The sequence below is a fragment of the Colius striatus genome, chromosome 12 (genome assembly GCF_028858725.1).
Source record: "Colius striatus isolate bColStr4 chromosome 12, bColStr4.1.hap1, whole genome shotgun sequence".
Taxonomy (NCBI): Eukaryota; Metazoa; Chordata; class Aves; order Coliiformes; family Coliidae; genus Colius; species Colius striatus.
The window spans coordinates 11,530,206-11,552,136 of record NC_084770.1 but is presented as its reverse complement, the minus strand read 5'-3'; the positions used below and the strand labels follow the sequence as shown (position 1 = coordinate 11,552,136).

Sequence of the window (21,931 nt, the reverse complement as noted above, 5' to 3'; positions counted from 1 at the left end):
CCTTCTGGGCATCCAGTACTGCTCAAGTTTGCAGTGTGAGAAAATGTTGTGACATAGCTGTTCTTGTGTCATACTCATGTTATGGTATCCACTCTAATTACTTTACTAAATTTGTGCTTTTCTCTTAGCTTTCACATTATCATCTGTTTCTAACATCTGTAAAATGGATTCTTGTGTTCTACTGACATATGTTTACTATGATGTCTACCTGTTCTGCTAGCTGATTCTACATTACTCATTGTGTGGTACCTGAATTTTCTTAACATTGCATTATCTGCTGTTCCTTTAATTCATAATTGGATCTAAGTCTCTGAGATAAGATTGTCTTTTCTCTGTTTGAAAATTGCCTGTGAAAATGAGGTTCTGATCCAAAACTAGGACACTGTGTGATATTTTGCTGTTGTCACAGAAGTGATAAAAATATTACAAACCAGAACATTAGCAACTAGGAAACTTTTAATTCTTCAGTAGGTAAAAGAAAGTGGTGTGCTTGTGCATGCTTACAGCTTTTCGAAGGAAAAGACAAAAGATGTCTCTCTGATACGAGAGTGGCAAGTTGTCTTGTAAGGAAAATTCAACTGAAGACCCCAAAATACTGAATTTTTTGTTGATTGTCAGTTCACCCTAGAATGCACTTTTGGTATTTGTAGCTTTTAGATTTTCTCACAGGCACAGAAGAGTACTTATCTTACTTCATAGGCAGCCATTATGTCTATTTTATCCACATAAAAAGCATAAGAGAAATAAAATGATAGGTGCCCTGAGAAGTTGAGGATAAACTTTTGAAGTCTACAAATAATGCAATTCCTTTTGGCTCTTTTGTTCCGGGTAAGTGCAAAGGATACAAACTTTTTTGTTTTTTTTAAAAAAAACCCTGACATTCATGTGAATGATGGATGGCTGCAGCTCAAGTAGGAACACTTTTAGAAGTTGCTTTATGGAATTGCCTCACTTTGTTCCAGACTCCTGCTTCTATTCAGTGTAACTGACTGCGAGTTCTTCAGACTGAATAGAAATCTGCAAAGCAGAAAGCTCTCCTTCTACTCTGTTCATGGCAATGTGCATGTGAGCTACTTGGAAGGTGAAGGTTCTGTGCAACTTAGGTAGCTGTATTACTGTTTGGTAGTTTGGAGCAGTATGAAGGATGCAATAGGCCTGTCATTGCAGTACTTAAAATACCCATACTAGCCAGCTAACAACAATCATCGTATCTCTCTTGCTCCCTCATCCCTCACGTGTGCCAGAGGTAAGCAGTGTTATTGTTCTGGTCACACACAATCTCATTCTCACCCCGTTGCCAGAAAAAAAATTACTAGTCTTGGCTGCAAGTGGTTTCAAGCCTGTGTCTTGCAATTTAAGCCTTAAATATTCAAAGAAACTTACCGTACATTTAAAGTCTTTGTCCTTCTTCCTTCCCTTCTTGCTTTCTTCTATTGTAATCTTGCATATGTTTTCCTGTTAGGCAGCAACTGGTTTTTTTTCCTCAACGCAAGTTTCAGTGTGTACTATTAAAATATGCATTCTGCAACATAATGTAGGCTTCTCTTTCTAAAGAAGGTGAGCATTTCTTGATGAAAACATCTTAGAACATAGATTATTTTTTTTTCATTTTCAATTTCAGTTGTTTTGCACTTTTGTGTTTTACTTCCTTCTCCTCTCAGTATACAGTATGAGAAGTTGGGAGAACAGTCTAGTCATCTTCCTGACTGATGTTACAGAAAAATTAGTGAGAGCAGAAATGCCCTCACATGAGGAAGTGAGATTTTTATTAATATATATAGAGAAAGAAGCCTTAGTGGACAAAAAGCCATGTGTAAGATTATGTTTAACCAGAAATGATTGCATGAGTTTAGTCTAAAGTAGCTGGAAAACCAGATTGAATTATTGAGATGAAAATCCAAGAGGAAAATTCTAAGTACTTAATTTGTTCTTCATTTTTATTATTCCAATGCTAAAGGTTCTCAGCCTAGATTTTAGAGAATGGTATGTTTTTCTTAGGTGTTAATACCTGATACAAAGATACTTGCATGAAAAAAACAACCCCTTATTGAGCCCAGCTGGCTTCTACTGTTTCTTTTAGAATAAAAATGAAATTTGAGTCTCAAACAAGATTTCAGGTTTTTTTGTATAGTTCTACCCTAGCATGGTGCATTGTCATTGCTGAAGGCCACTGAACTAAGAGGAAATCTTTCATAAAGACAGCAAGGAACAGCACAACTTTTTTTATCTCCTCAGTGGTATTTTCTCCCTCTTGCTTTCCCCTTGTGAAATAAATAGGCATAAAAGATACTATCTCCAGAAGAGTGGGCAGACTTGTATTAATGCCTAAGAGCAAATGTCAAACTATAGAAATGTCAATCCTGTATACTTTTGAAGTGTATGACCAGATAGATTATTAATTTGCTGTATCTTTTCTTTGAAAACTGTATCATTATCCTCTACACAGTCTTGTGTTGGGCAAAATACTGTGCAACATGACAATTTCTTCTTAATTTCAGACCACAGCTTTGTAACTTTAGGCACTGAAAGGCAAAAGAAAGTTTGGGTGGATAATTTCTTTTTCTCTGAAAAGAATGCCTTTCAGAAATAGTTGTACCAAAGAAATGCTTAGAGCAGTGAGTCACAGCATTGATGGGTTGAATCATTATTCTGTGTAGGTATATGGGCATACATTTTCAGGATTAGTAAGTTGTAGAAGTATTATTTATAATAAAAAGAAAATTAGAATAATGTCAGGGCTATAATCTCTGAAAATCTGAATTCTAAAGAAAGATTATGACTTGACTGGAGGAGATTGACACTTATTAATAAATTTGTTCTTTTTATGAATATTTTAAAAAACCCGTTTCAAATATTTTCTTAAAATGCAAAAGACGTGGAAACTAGGCTTTCTAGAATAAAGCATCAGATACCCAAATTCAAGATCTCTACCATACAGATAACCTCTGAGAAGTGATATTTCCTTTGCCTTCTACAGTCCTTTCATTTTGCATGTGCTATAGTCTGACTTTCTAATATTGATTGCTCTTTCCCTTCTATTTCTGTCCCTGTTTTCCAACTTCTACTCATGTCTCTTTCACATCCCTTTTTAACTCATGCCTCAGCCCTGTTCTTACTTTGTACATTTTTCTTTTTTTTTTCTTCAGAGCAAATTTTTTTCCCCCCCGTTCATCTCTTCCTTCTGACTTAGAGTTTTTAAGATATACCACAACCACAGGCTATTTCTTCTTAAAAAGAAGTATGACTAAGTGGTAAATCAAGTTATGCTGGTTCTCAGTATTAACATTTAAACATATTTTCCCTCTTTATACAGGGTTCACCTACTATTTCTAAATATTCTTGAAAAATTTTGCTAGAGAAACATTTTAATGCTAAGTGCTTTTTGGCCCATAAAACTGTTCTGTTGGATGAGTTAGGGCAATACATTCATTTTTAACCAAAAAGATGCTTTTTCCATCAAAAGTCTTTTTGAAGGATAACTTCACTTGAACTCTCTAAGGAACTTGTATTCCCAAAAAGTTACATTTCATCAACTAAAATATTTCACCCTAGTTTGCTGCAGCTGGTATTAGAAAAACACATATGTAGCCTGATGTTCATCCAACTCAGTAGTGCAGGGTAATGGACCGATAGATCTGCTGTTGAATAATAGAGAGTACTGGTAGAGCTTTGCCTCTTCAAGCTCCTGAGCCAGTACACATGGCAATTAGCAGAAAAGCTTATTTTATATGAATCACATATCTGTTAAGGGCTTAGGATATATTGTTATTACGGGATCTTATTGAGAGCTATGTGAAAACTTTGCAGAGTCAGTTTAAAATGGCAGTAAATTAGAATGGTAGCTTTTACCACGTTTGCAGAGGCATTAGTGACAGCATGGGTGTCAGAGTGTATGTTCTACCTTGACTTTGGGAGGATGATGTTCTTAAAAATATTTGAAAAAGATCACTTAAAACACTTTTTTGAAATGCAAAAGACACAGAAACCAGGCTTTTGAAAATAAAGCATCATATTCAAGATCTACCATACACACCTCAGTTAGGAATGTGAATAGAAGCACAAAGGCTCAAGAACTCAGGGAGTAGGAAGTATGAGCTCTGGGGAAGCCCTGGGTGCTAAATGTTCACAATGAGTGCTTTGTTTTCTGTTTATAAGAAGTGGGGGTAAACCAGTGTTGTCTTATTTTTACTTTCTTTTGGATAGCTAGTAATTTCTGGATATGTGGATGGGCAACAGCTATTGGGCTGCTTTAGTCTCCAACTGTGTTTCCCAAACACAGAATCTACACCCTGTCTGATTAATGATTGGATTTGTTTTATCCTGTAGCTTAAAAAGTTTAATTTACTTAAACCCATTTTCTGTATGTCACTGTAGGGGGAAGAGTTGCTTAGCTTGTTCTCACTCCCTGTAGCCTCGATGATGAATGTACTACCACTGCACTGCCCAGCTTCTCTAGATCTTCTGTTTCTTTGAACTTTCAAAATTTCTTCTCCTTACTAAACACATTAAAATAGATAACACGTGTGTTTTAAAGTATAATCATTTTTTGATTTCTTAAATATTTTGATGGTTCCAGTTGTAATGCAACTATTGTCTGTGGCTTATAAGAGAAAAGGATACTTATGGTCAAAGACATACCAAATTCTGAACAGCCATGCACTTTCAGCTTTGGTTGTATTTTTATCCAAGTTAGATGCAGTCTGCAAAATAAACAGATGAATAAGGTGAAAAGCATTTTCATAATATACATAAAACATGGACTTCCAATATTAAAAATACATGCTAAACCGAATTACAATTAACTTCACCTTTTTGTTTTTAAATTTAAAGAGCTTTTTTTTTGAACAAATGTCATCTCTGTGAATCAGTTCTGGAGCAAATTGGCTCATATAGCACATTTCTCATTGCTATATACTCATTGGAAGACTGCAGTGTTTATTAATGAATCCAGTTTTATTAAGCAGCTGAGAAGCACTATATTCTGAGATCAATAAACTGATATTTTGATTTAATTGACATTGTGGGATCACTTCAGTTTACTTCTACAAGATTGGATGCTATTTGTGTACATCTAACTAAATGTCATTCCCAAAGGGATCGTGACATTCTAATAATTATGACACTACTTTCCTTTTTGTGTTTCTTTCCAAAGGGAGAGGAACATGACTTGAGTCAGCAAGACTCAAAACATTGCATTCTGTTCTGCAAGCTAATTCTGGGGGCATGCTGAACAGGTAGACAAATGGATTGTCCTTTGACTCAGGTTCATAATTTGAAATAACACATTAGAAAAAGTCACCTGTACAGAGAAAGCTAGGTGGCTCCTACTCTAAGCATCACATCAGTACTAGTGGAAGAATTAGTGTAGGATAGAATTAGGAATGGGATTGCCAATTCTCTAAAGTTGCTTTATTATTGTCTTGTTTGTATTTTGCTGCAACTTAGATTATTTTTGTAATGGGAATATTTTTCTTTACGAAATTTTAATGCAATTTATCTAATTTTTAATGTTTTTAATCTAAAGTGTTAAAAATCGAATTTCCAGTTATACATTAACATACACATAAATTAGCTGATGAAAATAAAGTCAGTGGTCTGATGGTCAGAACTGTAAGGTCTAGTTCTAAGCCAATCTGTACATAGGAACTTTTACACTGATTTCAATGGCTTTTGAATAAGATTATATGGAGACAGAAACCATATTGTATCTGATATGATTTTGCTAACGTCAAAATTGATCACAGTGCACCTACAGAGGCACCAAATATAATTCTTAATATCTGTTTCCTTGTTACCAAATAGAGTATTTTTGCAACTGAGGAGGCTAGAGAGGGGAAGAAGGTGGTACTAATCCGTAACCAAGCAGTATTTTGCCAAGATAGATACAGACTGGGAAATGAGTTGAAACATTTAAGAAGAAAGTGTGATGACAGATGAGGTCTGTGTTAGGTCAGAACAAGAACACTGAAATAGGGTGAAGGGCTCGGCTGGACAGGGATAGAGATGAGAAAGGGAAGGACAGGCATGGAAATAAACATGTTTAAGGATTTTACTGCCTGTAAAAAAAATCAGGTGTGGTAGCAGATACAGATTGAGAGGTTTCCACAACAAGATCCAATGTGTCCTGTAGTTAGATGGTTACAGAGAAGAGAAATTCAAATTGCAACAGAGCTTGTGGCTTCCCTATTCTGGCTGAATACTCTGGCTGAGAAGGGAGGAGCCTTATTTTCAATTAACTTTGCAGTCTTTTAAACATCTTATTCTTGAGAAGATATTCAGTTCTTATCTCTGGTATAATCCCCTGAAGCTTCAATTAGCAGCACTGAGAGTTGGCACATGGTTTAAAGTGTGTCTGGGCGTGACCTTTAACTGGCAGTGAGAGATGCTGGCACTTTGTTACTCATCTAGGGATACATGCAAGAAAAAAACCTGCTTTCACTCTGAAAACACACTATGAGAAGAAAATGAAAAACAGGTAAACTAAATAAAAGCATCATATTAGAAATAAAGGGATAGAAAAAAGATAACAAAGGAGAAGAGGAATGTGAGAGATGAGATGAAAAAGAAAATGAAAAGAAAGAACCTGACATAAACAACAGTGATAAGTATTGGGTTAAAACAAAGTGGGCTACAGAGAATGCATCAAAGATCTGAATTAGTGACAAATTTAGATATCAAGTAAAGAGAAGTCAGAAAAATGAACATAAAATACCACAGGGAGGAAAAAGGATAGTCAGATCTGCAAAATTATATTCCAAACTAAAATTTACCACTGTAAGGAATGGTGACTTGAACATGATAGGGCAAGAAAGGTGTTATATTTATTTACACCTTCTATGTTCTGTTGCTGAGTTTTGTCAACAGAGATAGGTGTTAATTCACAGAGCACAGCTGGGACACTGGATGTGTTATTGTTATTCACATACATAATTATTTTCATTTTTAATAGAAGGAGAAAATTAGATGCCTATTGACTTCTGAAGAAATAAAGTTTTCACAAAACATGCATTCAGTCAGTTTTATACTGCATTCAGCATTCTCTGATCTTTAATAATTCATGAGCCCTGCAAAGTAGAAAATTTCAGAAATGATGTATTTTTAAAATTCAGTCAAGAATAGATTAAGATTAAAGTTCTGTGTCCTGACCTCCATCAGAATTTGGGCAGAGACGTTGCAGGAATTCCTCCAAAGGTGCTTAGGGGAGTGATATTAGTGATTAGTCCCCTCAGACCCAGAATAAATAAGTAAGTATCTTGGCATGGTGCAACAAAACATTATGCCAGCCTTTTTAGTAGCAACTGAGTTGTAAAACTAAGGATATGGTCAGATATGAATAAAATTATTTACCTGTTTTTTTCAAAGAAACATCAGGACAGTTAAGCATCTCAATTACATTCAGTTTTAATGTATTTTCAAGTGAATACAGTGTCTTATTCATGTCTTGTCCTAACTTATTTTCTATACTTATATTACTGTTGGATGATTTCAATTTCAGTTAAATTTGTGCAGTCTGAGAGTGCATGGGATGGCATTACCTAGAAACAGGAACGTACTTTTTTCCCCTTATGCTTTGGCAAATTGTCAACTGTAGCCTTGTTTCTCCTTAGTTGTACTGCTGTTCCTATTTCTGTACTGAAGCACAGGTTATACCTCTGTGTATTGACTCTGTAGATTGCTACTGGTGTTTCAGTCAGCCCTGTGTTTGAAACAATGCCATAAATGTATGACAAAAAAGGGTAGGTGACAGATGAACAACTGCAGCTTGTTAAGTAGCCTGCTTTCATTTAAAGTTTTCAAATTCACTATGTACTTAGGTTTCCATGTGAAAAGTAACTGAAAAAGAGTTTCAGAAACCTGGCCTAGTAAAATGGAACATCACACATTGTTCTCTTTTTATTCCAGGGGATTAAACATTGTTCTGAGATGCCTCTTTCCATAAAAGGTGATAAATATTGGGATTTATCAGAGCAGTTCTTCTATTATTTTGCTTATTAGACCTCTCATGATATCTTTGCATTTATTTATAATTTCCTTCAAAACTCTGTAACATTTATAGTTACAATATTTTCATGGATGTGTGCACGTTGTAAAAAAAAACCCAACCCTTCTCCCTTTGTACCTTGTACAATCAAAGATACTCTGCAGCTTCTTTTGGTTTTTAACCTGCCAGTTTTAAGCATTTTCTGTTTAAGCATAACACTGTTTTTGTCAAATATGATCTGCCAACAATTGAATGGTTTTTTGATTCAGTGTATATGTCTAAAATGCTGACATACCTGGCTTGCAGCTTCTGCTTTCAGATCTTCATCTGGATCTACGCCGACTCTGTTAAAACCCAAGCCCAAAGACACATGATAATGATCTGATGTATATTAGAGAGCTTTAAGGATAGAAATGTTCCTCTTGTGCCACTCATTTCCTGCTAGGTGAGAAAAGTAGAGAAGACCTGGCAAAACAGTAAGATCATGGTTTTAATCAAGGAAGTTCTTAAGTTTTTAGGAAATGAGATACTTTTTAAACCCACTCATAACACCTGAGATCAGATGTTTACCCTATCTCTTTTCCATATCTGGGAAGAGACAATTAAGTCATTAACTTGTGCTATGAAATCCTTAATTACTGGCAGAAGAGAGGTGTTGAGGAGGAACTGAAGTTAGGTATATAGAGGATAGGACTGCAGGACTCTAATCTTGACTGTGCTATATTATGGATAGCTTGTAGCATTTGAGAAGGGCTTTACCTAGTGCACAAGGTACAGAAGGGAGTGGAGACTGCAATATGCAAAATGCTGAAAACCTGGATGGCATTTTACTAATATGGACAGGAAAAAAAAATTGACTGTTAAAAGCAATGTGGTGGAAGAATTGACATGTTTTGAATATGGCTGGTACTCAGAATTGAGAAGAAATGCAGCACAGAAATGTTATGAGTTGAATGACAGATGCTTGTGCTGATGTTCACCCCAAGAGAGGAAGGAGAGCAGTGAGGGATGATGAATAACAAAACTTGTCACTGGAATCTGAAGCCCACAGCTTGGGTGACCAACAGCTCTTGAATGCCTTCCAAGTTTCCACATAGTATCAGGTCCACCAACCCAATACAAAACTTACTGATGCCATGAAAATGTACTCTTGCACTAGATATTAAAGCTGGCTTACTGTTTTCTGGCAGTCTTCTTTCTTGAGTCTATTTTTTCTTTTGGTAATAAAATATCAAAACATTTTAATATAATATTGAATTTTAACAATTACCCACCTCAGCATTCTTTCCTGTAAATATTATGCACACACTGTTATTCAGTCAGAGACAATGATGGGAACTATATGCAAAGTAGATGCTTTTTATATGTAAATATGGAATGGAAGGAAAAAAAGACGTTTATTTCTATCATAGCTCCTGAGCTTCAACAAATTTGAGTCCTTCAGGTATAAATGTTTCTATCTTTGTATAAAAAATACTGAAATAGGTACTGTTTCAACAAGGAAATAGAATGAATAGTTCTTTTTCTTTTTTTTTGTCCTGTTTTTCCTTTAAATTGCTAGAAAAAGCTACTGATGGCACAAACCTTATTCATTAGTTTGGAGTAAAGCAAGTTTGGTAATTTCTATTTCATTAAAATGGAAACATTTACATGGGAAAAGAAAAAGAAACATTACACAGAGGCTTAACCATCTATCTGACATTGGATTTGTTATTGTCAAGTACAGAACAGTGGTGTCTAGGGCCTTATCTGTGCTCAGCATTGTAAAATTACAGCAGTGTGAGACTCTTGTACTGCAGAGTGTATGCGTTAAGTACAGTAAGTGAGATGTGAAGGCTGAAACAATAGCACAAATAGCAGGTGCGATGGTCCCAAACTCATAAAACAGGTCAGAAATCAGAAAGAGAATCCCAGTCTGCTAAATGCAATTACATGCTCTGTTTATTAGATCACACTTATTCACTAGGTTTGTTCACTCTCAGCGCTACTTGGCCAATACATTAAAATACCAGCAGTACAATATCTAAGGGACTGCATGGTTCTGGAAATTAAAAAAAAAATCAAAGCATTTATGTATGATGGATACAGCACAAAATTCCCCACACTCTCTTTTCCTTAATGAGCTTGACTTGACCTCAAAGAATCAGTCTTCTGGGACAGAAGTAATTTAGCCTTCATACAGTTCTGAACTTAGTGCAGTTAAGAAACTGCCACTTCTAACTGATTGTCTGTTGGAATTGTGATGCATTTATTACAGAATGAGCTATGACAACAGAAAACATTTCACCTAAGACTAAAAGGACTGTAATAACAAATGCGAAAAAGGGTAGACAATGGGGCTAACAGGAACCAGAATTTCTGGCTGTGGTATTGTTTCAGTAACAGTGATATAACTACTAAGTAATTAAGTTGACAACAGGAATCCACTGGCATAGAGAAAAAAAATGGGTTTACAGCTTTTTGCAGAATTTGTGGTATGCTTAAGCCTCTCTGCATGTATAATTTCTGATTGTTATAGTTACAGAGATAGTGAGCCATTTTGCATTATTTGGCTTACACTAGATTACTATAATTTGGCACATATGAAGATAATCACTACGAAAATACTCATGAAGATGGTATGATGTGTGGGTTTTTTTTTTTGTTTGTTTTCAGAAATGACTGGATTAAAACATGGATTCAGAGGTTGTTCAGAGTTGATTTATTCAAAATCTGGAAGCGAAGCTTGTGACTTCAGCATGTCTCTGGCTAAGCATTGCTAGGAACTGTGCATTCGTCTGCAAAAGCACCCTTTACAGTTGATGGTATTTAAATCCCTGTGTGCTATCAAGTGCAATGTTTTTTTTAGCAAGTCAGAATACATTTGGTAATAACAGGAGGAATTTGTCACTGAATGCAAAGCAGTCAATGACATCTTTCCTTATGTAGTTTGAAATGAAAATGGATGGAAAGATAGATCCTATATTGTCAGGAGAACCGGTAGTAAGAAATACAAACCTAATCCATAGGCATACAGAGTAGTAAATCACTATTCAGGTATTTCACACTCAGTTCCCTCACTTCAAATCATCACAAAGTCAACACTGTAGGATAAAATCTCTGCTTTCTACAATGAAGCCATAGAAAAGTGTAGACTCATATCTTTGTGAGGATCTAGGCACACAGAGTAGAATTTTTGGTATTTATACTTACAAGTGTGATTCTCAGTCCTCTCTCCCTTTATGTGCCAAGAAATCTGTAAATAGAGATATTTCTCCAAAATGTGAATTCTAATTACTGAAATTCTACTGCTGGGCCTGGATAGGCTTTCTGTAGTTGCAGAATGGAGATGAGTTCATGCAAATTGAATCTTGTTTGCATTTCCAGCTAGTCTAGTATTCACTTACCATATACCTCATACTGCTTAGCTTTGCTCCATGTGAAGCAGCTGCTTTTGTTTGAAAATGTATTCTGAAAGCATGTTGATTCCATCTCCTTTTTATTTAATGACTGATCAATTTTATTGTTGTGCAAAAAACCTGGGAAGCCTGGTTTCATTGGCCACCTGAAACTGAGGTGGTTTCATACCACACCTCTCAGCAGTGTCACAAATACTGTCCTGAGAGTGATATGGGCACTATCCACTGTCCTGGTCATATTGTGCTGTTATACATCCTTCAATTTTAAGCACCAAGGAAGCCTCATGAAACAGTTGTTGATATGTGTATTATCTAATGCAGCTAATGATTTCATGAACAAACCATCAGGCTTGGGAAAGTTTACAGGAAAAATGTCTCCTAATGTGAGTAACAATCTTCCCTCATCTAAGTGCATAATGGTGAATGCATGTCTGATAGAACGTGATATTACAGAGCTGTCAGGTAAGAGTCAGAATTAGCCTCTCTACTTCCTTTTCTTGATCAATGGTGAAACAAACACAATTCAACAGATGAAAAGTCTGGAATCTCTTTCTGTTTCTGGCCTCATACTATAAAATGGGCATAATATTTATTCCCCCTCATTGCTCATATCTTCTGTGTCTTTAGCTCTAAGTGCAATCCTTCATTATATTTGTTAAAAATCTAGCCTAGGAGAGTTGTAATTTTGTTTAGAGCCCTAGGAGTGCTGCTGTAAAACAATAACAAAACTGACTTCTCTTGTCAAAGAGTTTACTGGAAGAAGTCACCTCAGTGCAATTGCTTCAGCCTTCCACTGGCTGTCTCACTAACTAAAACAGTCTCAGCCTCAGCTTGTCTCTCAAAAACTGCACATACTGGGAAGGTTTTTTTAAGTGATTTATAACCCAATTTTCAAAGATGGCCATTAAGCAGCATTTGCAACAGGAATCTTGAATATTTTTGCATGAATAAATCTGAAGCTTGTAGCTATCCATCATCAGTGTACTGCATTCAGTACAGAATTATTAACTGTAAAGACTAGAAACATGAGCAAAATCCAAAAAAGATTGTTTCACTATCTCTAATAAATCATTACAATTGAAATTAAAAAAACCCTTCAGGATGAATAATGATTGCTCAGGCCATTATTCTTGTCCATGTGGCAGTAAGTGTGATGTGTATTCCTAACAACCTGACACCTAAAATTTGCTTTTGCTTTGAGATTGCTATTGCTGTGGACTGATGCTGTCAAAAACATCTCCTTTTCTTATATGGCAAATTATGGCAGGAGTATAGATCTTCAAACCTCAGCTCAAGCTGATTTTGTTAATAAATGAAAACACTAAGTTTAGAGCAAGAATAGTCATTTGTCTCACAGCAGAAAGAACAAATCAGTTTAATTTCACGCTGAGAAGGATTAAAATAAATTATCAGGTAAGTGATGCTTCCAAATCGTTACGTCAGCTGTTTGTCATGTCGTTTCTATCTCATAGTACACAACATACTAAAATGGAACAGGCAGTATGATTTTAAACCTGTAGAATCATGTGTGTAAGAGAAGTGTGACACAGTTTAACATTTTAACTTGTAATTTCATAAAACTGGAAAGATAATTTTTAGGGGGAAATGCTACTGTGAAATACTAGTCCTACAGTCAAGCTCTATAGACTATTTTTGGTGGACACATGGAGAACTACTTGGTTGTAGAGTTGGCAATTAAATCAGCATGGTAACCATATAAATGCATCCCAAGAAAAGAAAGACTGTGATGTATGAAGATAATGCATAAATGCAAACAGAAGATAAGGTTGAAGACAGAACTGTAGGGCTTGATAAGAGAGCTACAAATTCCCATCTCTTAAGTATCAAAAAGATTGTGAAGTTGTGGATAATTTCACTGCATAAAATTTTACCAATCACTTCTCTACAGCTAAGCAGCTGTGTGCAGTAAAATGTTAAAATTTAAAAATAGATGATGGTTTAGATCTACATCATTCACTTCTGTGGATAATAACTTGAACAATGAGCTGGATCTTCAGATATCTGGTATCTGATTCTCTATTCTGTTAATCTGATTTTATCTGGCTATCAGAGCTTTGGTCACTTGGAAGTAACAAAGTACTTCTGTATGGCAGAATGCCGTATCAAATGTGTCACAAACATGATAGCAGGGCACTCCAGCTCAGGAGTTCTGAGAAGCAGTGATTTATGTCTCTTTTACGCTTCTGGCACACACAGTAGATTATGAATGTCATTGTACTATGTGGATATACCTGTAGTGAGGAATTGGGCTTCTTGCATAAAAATATGAACAGAAGTTGACTAAAGCGAGCATCATTTAACTTCTGTGGAATTTTTAGAAATCGTTATCTGTTGTGATATGAGTGTATGTAAATAGAATGGGAATAAAATAATCTCGAAGGTTAGTGGCAACCAAAATAGCATGCATTTCCATGTGACAATGTAAGAACTGGGAGTTGTTTTCAGGTTTAAGGAAAGATTATTGGAGTGGATTCTTAGTCTATAATAAGAGGTATTTGTTATATTGTTCATTACATTAACATATGCAGGCTTATTACACCGAATCTAGCTGAATGGGAAACTCAAGTTGTGTGTTTATGTAAAAAGACATAGTAATTACATGAATTACATTGAATTCCATATCAAATGAGAAAAATAGCAGTTACTGACTGCCAAAATCCACTCTGCACACTTCCTTTGCTCTAGAGATGTACTCCTTAAAGCTAATTAAGCAGGTCTAACTTGCAACACATTGCTGCAAATTAGAAACTCCCTTCACTTTACTTTCTATTTCCTCCTTCATTTTTGATCTTCCCTTTAATTTTAGTTTTCTTATTTATACATGCTTATAGTCATATGTTATTCCTGTACCATTCATTGCACTGTGCTACATGATCCAGCTATCACCTTCTGCTTTGCTGTTTATAACTGCTGAGTAACAATTCACTTGCATGTTTTGTTTTTCTATTCCTGCCTTAGAGTGAAGAAAAGCCTTTCATAAAATGACATTTTTAGGAGTCCAAATTCAGATTAATAATGTTTATGGTTTAAAGTATGTGGAAAACTCCATGACTCTTCCTTTTTTTTATATCCTTTATGTCTCAGATGCAATTATTTTTGCTAGGGATCTGGTAAAATTCAGATCCCTCGAGCAGTTCTGCAAAGCTTTGTTCTGTTCCCTGTTTCTTAGTAAGGGCTGGACTGTACATCGTGTGCTTGTGTGTCAGCCATTTCCCTCCCTCTGCCCAAAAGAGCACTTTTTCTTCATCCTTCCTTTTTCTAAAATGCCCCCCACGGTTTTTGTGTAGACTGAATTGCAGTGTGAGGGGAGGTTTCCAGCACTCAGCATGGGCCTAACGGCTCCCATTCAAGCCGATGGCACTGGTGCCATTGACTTCAGAAGGTGCAAAGTTAGACCAGCACCCAGTGTTTCCAAACAGCCTTCCCTTAATACTTGTGCCGTCTCTCAGCATTCCTGAGCTATACAGGGATGTGGTGGTCATTTTAATTTTTCACTTATCATTGCACTGGCATCACTCATCTGGTGTGGGTTTCATTAACTAGTGAATGGCACTTCCTGGTGTTGCTGTCATTTGCTGTGTTCTCAGGGAAATGGTTTTATGCAGCTCAGCTATGTAAAACCTAAGATCTATAGAAAAAAAGGCAAGCACTTCAATGTCTGCTTTTCTAGCATTTAGATTCTGTCTATAAACTGTCTCTTTTTTGAAGAGCAGAAAGCCCAGAACACTGTCATAAAGCTGCATGCCCATAGTTGGTTAATAGTCACTGCTCTTCTCAGTTACATTTTTTACTAATTAAACAGGTAGGTGATGATGTGTAGAACAATCAGACATAGAATTATGGGAAACTTGAAAGGACTGTAATCCTAAATTTCTATTTTTCATCTCAACTACAGAAAAACCCCAAACCTTCAGCAAATCCAAAACTGAGACAACTCTATCCACCAGAAGCATTCTGAAATGAAACTCTCATGCTACCAGTACAATGTTTAATATTAAAATGTTACAAAATTATTGAAAATTCGGTTTGTCCTAAATTGGAAAAAAAAAAATCTGTTCAGATTCAATTGAGATGCAGATACCTTTGGAGAAAACCGTGGATACAAGGTCTTATCACTCAGGCATATACTACATGGCAATTAGAGAAACCGAAAAAATACTAACACATGAAAAACAATGTAACGTGATACATTTTTTAAAAATGGCAAGAAATGTTCAGACATGAGGAATGTGCATGATAGTAGCTAGGATATATAGTGCAATTATCACATTCTCGCTAAGGATGCATTTAGCTTTCATGTGAATTTTATGTCTTAGATAGGAGGGTGGGACTCCTAGAATAGGACAATCCCGTTATATCAAATTATAGCACTGATGAAGCATTGGTTTAGGATAGCAAAGAGATTATTTCTTTTGAGTGCCAACCCAGTACTTTCCAGCTAAGTTAAGCTTTTGAAAGATTATTGGACTACAACACTGAGTTGCAAAGACTGTCATGAGGTGACTAATACTTCCCATTCAAACTCTTTGTGTTTCAGGAGAAAACTTCACCCAAACCAGCAACAAATAAGATAAGTTTTGATTTCTCTTACTGACAAGTGATCATGCAGAGAGAGAGACCTAATGGTAATGATAAGTGCTTTTTTGCTTTAACTTAAGATGTTACAAAATGGAGAGGAATAGACACACAAATGTACTCTCTGTTCAATAAGCATTACAAAATCCACAATATTGATTAGACTCCACATACTTTAAGAAATTCAGTATTATTGCCATTATTGTTCCTTGTGCTGTGAAAAAAATCTGTAGATCTAATGCTCTGTACACAATTCTGAAACTATTTTAATAAAGCCCCCACTGAACATTATTAAAAATGCATTTTCAGTTAATGCAAAGAGACAATCACCATTGCATTACAAGAAGTATCACTTTTGCACATAGCAAATGTCCTATTTGCTACTTTTATGAACTCTATGGAGACGAATACAGCTTTCAAAAAAAATAAATAAATCAGGAATTAGGCCATTTTGTTGACATATTACTTAGACTAGTAATGAGCTTTGCCAGCCAGGAAAAATGAGAACTAATTTTACAAAAGATCTGTGTGAGGAAAAGAAGCTGGGCTCAGATGTATTTTGATAGTTTCCTACAGATGAGGACATCTTAATTCTTGGCTCAGAAGTAACAGTTCACTCCAGTGAATTATGTCAATGATTTTTAGAGTGGTAAAACGTTTGTTCTGTGAATCACTTTAGGTGTCTGTGCCTTTATTTTCCTTGAACGTAAACGACACAACTTTGGAAAGAAGCCCAGGCCACTGTAGATGCATTACATTATTGCTAATGTGATTAACCCGAAGTAAAACATTAAATGCTCCTGAGGCACTAGTCTAAATAATGAGATGACCAATTCTAAGTTCCCTGGGCTCAAAACATGGGGAAAAAACACATCATGCACTTCATTTTTTGCATACACTTTTGAAATTTGTCACATAAAGCTGGTACCAGGAGCAATTCTGTGCATAGCCATTGTAAGTGAAGAGTAATGCTGGTCAAGCTAAATGTATGCTACAACCAAAACATGCTGAATAAATGCTACTGGCATTGTGCAGAGGTGTTTCTGCCATTAAAACTAGAAGAGTAATAATTGTTGACAATGCAGATAATGAAAGTTAAGGCAAAACTCTTCCATTTGAGTACCTGACAATTCACTCAGGCTGAGACTTTTCCTTAGGTTCTTCCTTTATAGAGACTGATTTGTGATTTCAAATGTAAAAAGAAAGTGAATGCCCAGAGTTGGCAAAATTGAGTATGCATCTGATCTAAAAATAAACAATAAAATAAAAAAGCATTTTTTTATTTCATAGCAGAGATATTTTTTATACTTATATGACTAAGTTAAAGCTGACCACTCTATCCTAAAATTTTTACTTTCCAGTTGAGTAAGCACGAAAAAATCCTATCAATGCTTACTCAGATTACCAACTGCAGTGTATTTACTTATACACGTAATGACCTCTGCTTTAAAGGCCATTTCACTGCCATTTCAAGAAGTGAGAAATGATACTTTGATTTAGCCTTTGATAAGAGAATTGTACAGAGTATATTTGAAGGTATGTTCTCCAACATACTGTATACTTGCTTCAAAGAGCCTTGGGTTAAACATTCTGTTCGAGCCTTTGCTATCATTTCCTCTATTCTAAGCAGTTCAGACAGAACTTAGGTGAATATATTTCAAACTGGGTATTAGATATGAACTGAAGCAATGCAGCTGATTTACAAACTGCTTGTGTAAAGAGCATGCTAAATGGAAAGCTCAGTGACGGCTTTCATGGCAGGTAGCTTGTCAACCAGTTCTCACATTCCTTAAAGCAACTTTAAATACAGCTGGATAAACAGTAGTGCCATTTGTGAAGACAATGGTCTAAAACTGCTTAATGGAGAAGTTAAATTTTCATTTCTTTTTTGACATTTTGCTTCTCAATAACAATATGCTCCTGATATGGTAAATATCAATTGAAGTGTCATGATATTTTTGACACAGGGGCTATATGCAAGTGTTTATCTCATTCCACTTTGTTTTTAATGAAATTGTTTCCTTCCAGTATAATCTTGGTCCGATAATTGCACCGTTTAGCTAGTGTAGATTTCAACTGATTTTAAATATGCTTTTGCAATATACTCCTTCCTTTAGAAACCTGTCTGTCTTTACCAGTTTTGGGCAATATCTTTAGATCTTATGTGTCTGTTTCAAATAATATTTAAGCTTGTTCGTATAAGGTCTTATTGTCTCCAAAGTAGGTGCTGATCTGTAGATGCACTGTTTACAATGCTAGATAGTGCAAAAAGCTTCATTTATATGAATGTGCATGCTCATAGACACTCTCTCCAGCTCTTTGTACTGGAGAAGTTCCAGAGAGAAAAAAATATTTTCTGGTGCAGTTGACAAATTTGGACCAGATGTCATCCATGGTAGTGTAAGTTCTAGTCTCACAGTGAGCCGTGCGTGGCTTTGATAGAATGTTGTTCAGCTTTGGGGGATTTTTTTCCGTTTCATTTTTCAGGAGAATTTTACTTGTACAACAACAGCAACAAAGATAGTTTTACCTTAGTTGCTGTGTTTACCAGAGCTATACGAACTGTACTTATTTGTAAGGTCCTTTTCTAGAGTTTGGAAAGTACCCTAAATACAAATGTTAAGCTTATTTTTTTCAGTCTTCAACAGTAGTCTCTAATTTTTAAATATGCATGACTTTGTAATATACTCATTCACTTGGAGAGAACAGCAGCTGAAGTGGGCTGTAAATGATACAGAAGCCCAGGTTTGTTGCTGTAACGTAGGTGAAATTTAAGTTACACATACATTTACATTAAGTCATATTGTATTCAGCAGCATTTAGGAAGTATCAAGCACTTATTTTGTATTTGTGAAGATTCTGGGAAAGGAAAGGTTTCAAATATGAATGCTAGCTTTTTTCCTTTTGTGTCAGCAAGTCAACTGTGGCTACAAACTTCTTTATTATGCTAATTCCATGCATCTCGAGTAAAAAAAAAAATCTTAATTTTCTGTTTTCTTTTGGTAATGAACTGAATTGGCATTCTTGTCTGGTCTGCTGAGAGTTCTCTTTGAGATTTTTTTTCATGCTGCCTGCTGCAGTCCTTGGAAAACTTTTTTAAGCACCCAGGAGGAGAATTAGTCACTGCCTGGTTGAATAGCACATGTGAACTGTGACACTGTAGTTAAGGTTGATAAAACACTTTCGTTTTAATTAATTAAAGCCTTTATCTTTTTACAAGTGCACTTGGAGACACTCTTCAAAGCTTCCAGGGTTTTTAGAATTTTCTTTCTCCTCCTTAAAACCATGTACAGCTTGATTGTAAAGCCTGAAGCACCCAGTTGAAGTTGGTTTCCATTTAAAATGAGAGCAGTGGAGAAGGAGTGCTGGGAGGATGAGATAGGGAGTGTGCTCTAAAGACTTGTAGTTTTATTTATGCTGCTTGTGTTGCTTTGAAGTGTATTGGAAGGTGTTTGCTACATTATTGTTAAGAAACAGACCCTATTCCCATTGTGCTTTTGCCTTCATGTAAAAATGAGAATAAAACTACTGTATATAGCAACTACAAGGCAACATCTGAATTCAAGCAGTGATGACACTGAAAGCGATAGCTTGCATGAGATAATGAAGAGGCAAAGTGAGAAAGTAGAGTGAGAAATTGCCTCAATCGGGGATTGCCAAAGTATATTATATTTCTGCCTACAGGCCAAGAAAAAGAAATGAAGGTTATGACAGCCTACACTAGCAGAGGATCTGTCCCCATTTATTCATTGCCACTCACCTTCCCTGGGGCTCTAAGTAATTCTCTGTGGCTAGTGACTCCAGGCATATGTGATAGTTCTGTCAGTCTATTCATAAATACCAGATATTTTGACGTTGGCTTCAGGTTCCTACCTTACTGAACATAGCAAGAAAACTTGATAACTGAAAGGCAAGTCTAATGCATCCTAATGAATCAGTAAATACTGTGATACAATCCTTCTTAAATCTGAAGGATTTGCCTTGTGTTTGAGGTATAACATGAGAGAGTATGTACACAGAAGTTGAGTTGCAAATCACAAAAGCTGGTTTATTAAAAGCTCTCTAAAATAGAACCCTTCCTTTTGTCAAGAGTGAACATGTATTGACAAAATCATCAATAAATTAGGCTTTTTAAAAATAATTTTGTGTTGTTTACTTTCTTAGAATGATTGCTGACAGTCTGTTTAGTTTGGTACAACTAAGAGTGTAGTAGGAAATACCCCAGGGAGAGCAAGAGATGCTGTGAAACTCAGAAAAGATCAATTAGTTTTACATTTTAAATATATCACTGATACTTTTGGGGACACGTATCTTCTTTCTCTTATAGAAGTGTAGTTGAGGTATATGTAATAAATTGGATTGAAAACTGTGACGTTTGCTTAATCTAAATTGGAGAATTTGTCACTTGTTTAGAATTCAGATTTTCAATGTACATGATAGCAAAATGGCATTCAGCCTTTATGACTTAGATTTCAAAGAATTAGAGTAATACAATGAAGTGCTCTGACAGAGAATCCAGTACATTGTGTCTTTTCCTAGTGTTGCGTTGAGCATAACTGAGAAAGGATGTAGCCTGCACACTGGCTTTGGGTATTGATTTTAAGTAAATGGATGATTTTATTGCTTAACAGTGTGGAAAACCAGTATTTCTAAAGGTGTGAAAGGAGGAAATACTGCTACTTTTTTTTTGGTCAGCAATTTAAGACATGGTAATTGAACAGATTTCACAACTCATTTTACTGGCTGAGAAGTTTTCTTAATACTTTTAGAATCAGTGAAATGTAAAATCATGCCCAAGCATCAGTTTTAAAAGGAACATAATCACTGAGGAGCCCGAATGGTGCCCATTTAAAAAGGGAGCTAGTCACACAAAGTCTGAGATCTTTAGATCCATACAGGACAGTCAGACTGAAGTAAGTTAATTTAGTCCCACTGATTTCAGGAGGAAAAAGGAATGATCTTTGGTATTTTAAAAAGCTTGATCTTAAGTAAATTAAAATACACAGACATGTAAGGGTCACTAAGTCAGAAAGCGTGTCAGCAATCATTCTTCTGTAGACTACTTAATAGGATACTGGAAGAGCTGGGTTCTGATCTTTACTACACAGAAGCTTACTGCATTTTAGTTGATGACTGATTTTACATGAAACAGAAACATTTATCTGGACAGGAACTCAAACTTCCCTAGTTGAACACATTAATCACTAGTCTATAGAATATTTTTATCTTGTTTCCTGGTTCAGTTAATTTAAATTATTTTCTGACTTCTCTGCTTTCCTCATCTGATGGATACATATAAACATGTGCAGAACTGGCAGGGTTTGGGCTAGAATTTCTTGAATGAGACAGAGCAAGAAAACCATCAAGTCCATGCCGCTAGCTGATGAGGTAGGCAAGAGAGAGACGGGCTCTCTCTTGCTGTGTCTGAAATGAAAACAGAGACTTGACACTGCGTTTGTAAGAAATCCCTTTTGGTTGGAGATTTGAAAAGCTTAGGGAATGATGAAGAATCCAGAGATTCAGGCATACTACCTGAACCTACATTTTGTACCACATAAAGGTCCGAATTAATTTGGCATATTTTGGTAGAAAGTAATAAATCATGAGTTTTGTTCTAAAGGTATTTCCTAGCAGCGTTTCCAGATAGTTTTGTTTGATTCCTTATTTGTAGTTTGAACAACTTCATCATGTTGACTGCCGTGTAGCAGCTACCTTTTGTGTGACAGAGGTACATCTTAATTGAAGAAAGAAAATGTATGAAATGGAAGAAAACTTTTTTTTTTTTTTTTTTTTTTGCATATTCCAACATATCAAAGGCAGAGTATTTGAAAAGAAAAAATACTTGACACAAATACTGCTGGATGGATTCTACTCTATTTTCTGGAAAGAACTATAAACTATTCTAGGGCTTTGGCATGTGGGAAATTCATGCTATTATTCATTCCTAGCAAACTTA

The 21,931-nt window shown here is 35.7% G+C and overlaps 1 protein-coding gene across 1 annotated transcript in view; it reads right to left on the bottom strand.

Annotated features, from left to right (window-relative positions):
* SLC9A9 (solute carrier family 9 member A9) overlaps nt 1-21,931 on the bottom strand; it is a 183,560-nt gene that overhangs the window by 38,235 nt on the left and 123,394 nt on the right. The window contains exons 13-14 of the mRNA XM_062005547.1: nt 8,277-8,325; nt 4,621-4,700 (exon numbers count right to left, since the gene is read on the bottom strand). Of these exons, the coding sequence (XP_061861531.1) occupies nt 4,621-4,700; nt 8,277-8,325 (129 nt within the window). The remainder of the gene's footprint in view (nt 1-4,620; nt 4,701-8,276; nt 8,326-21,931) is intronic.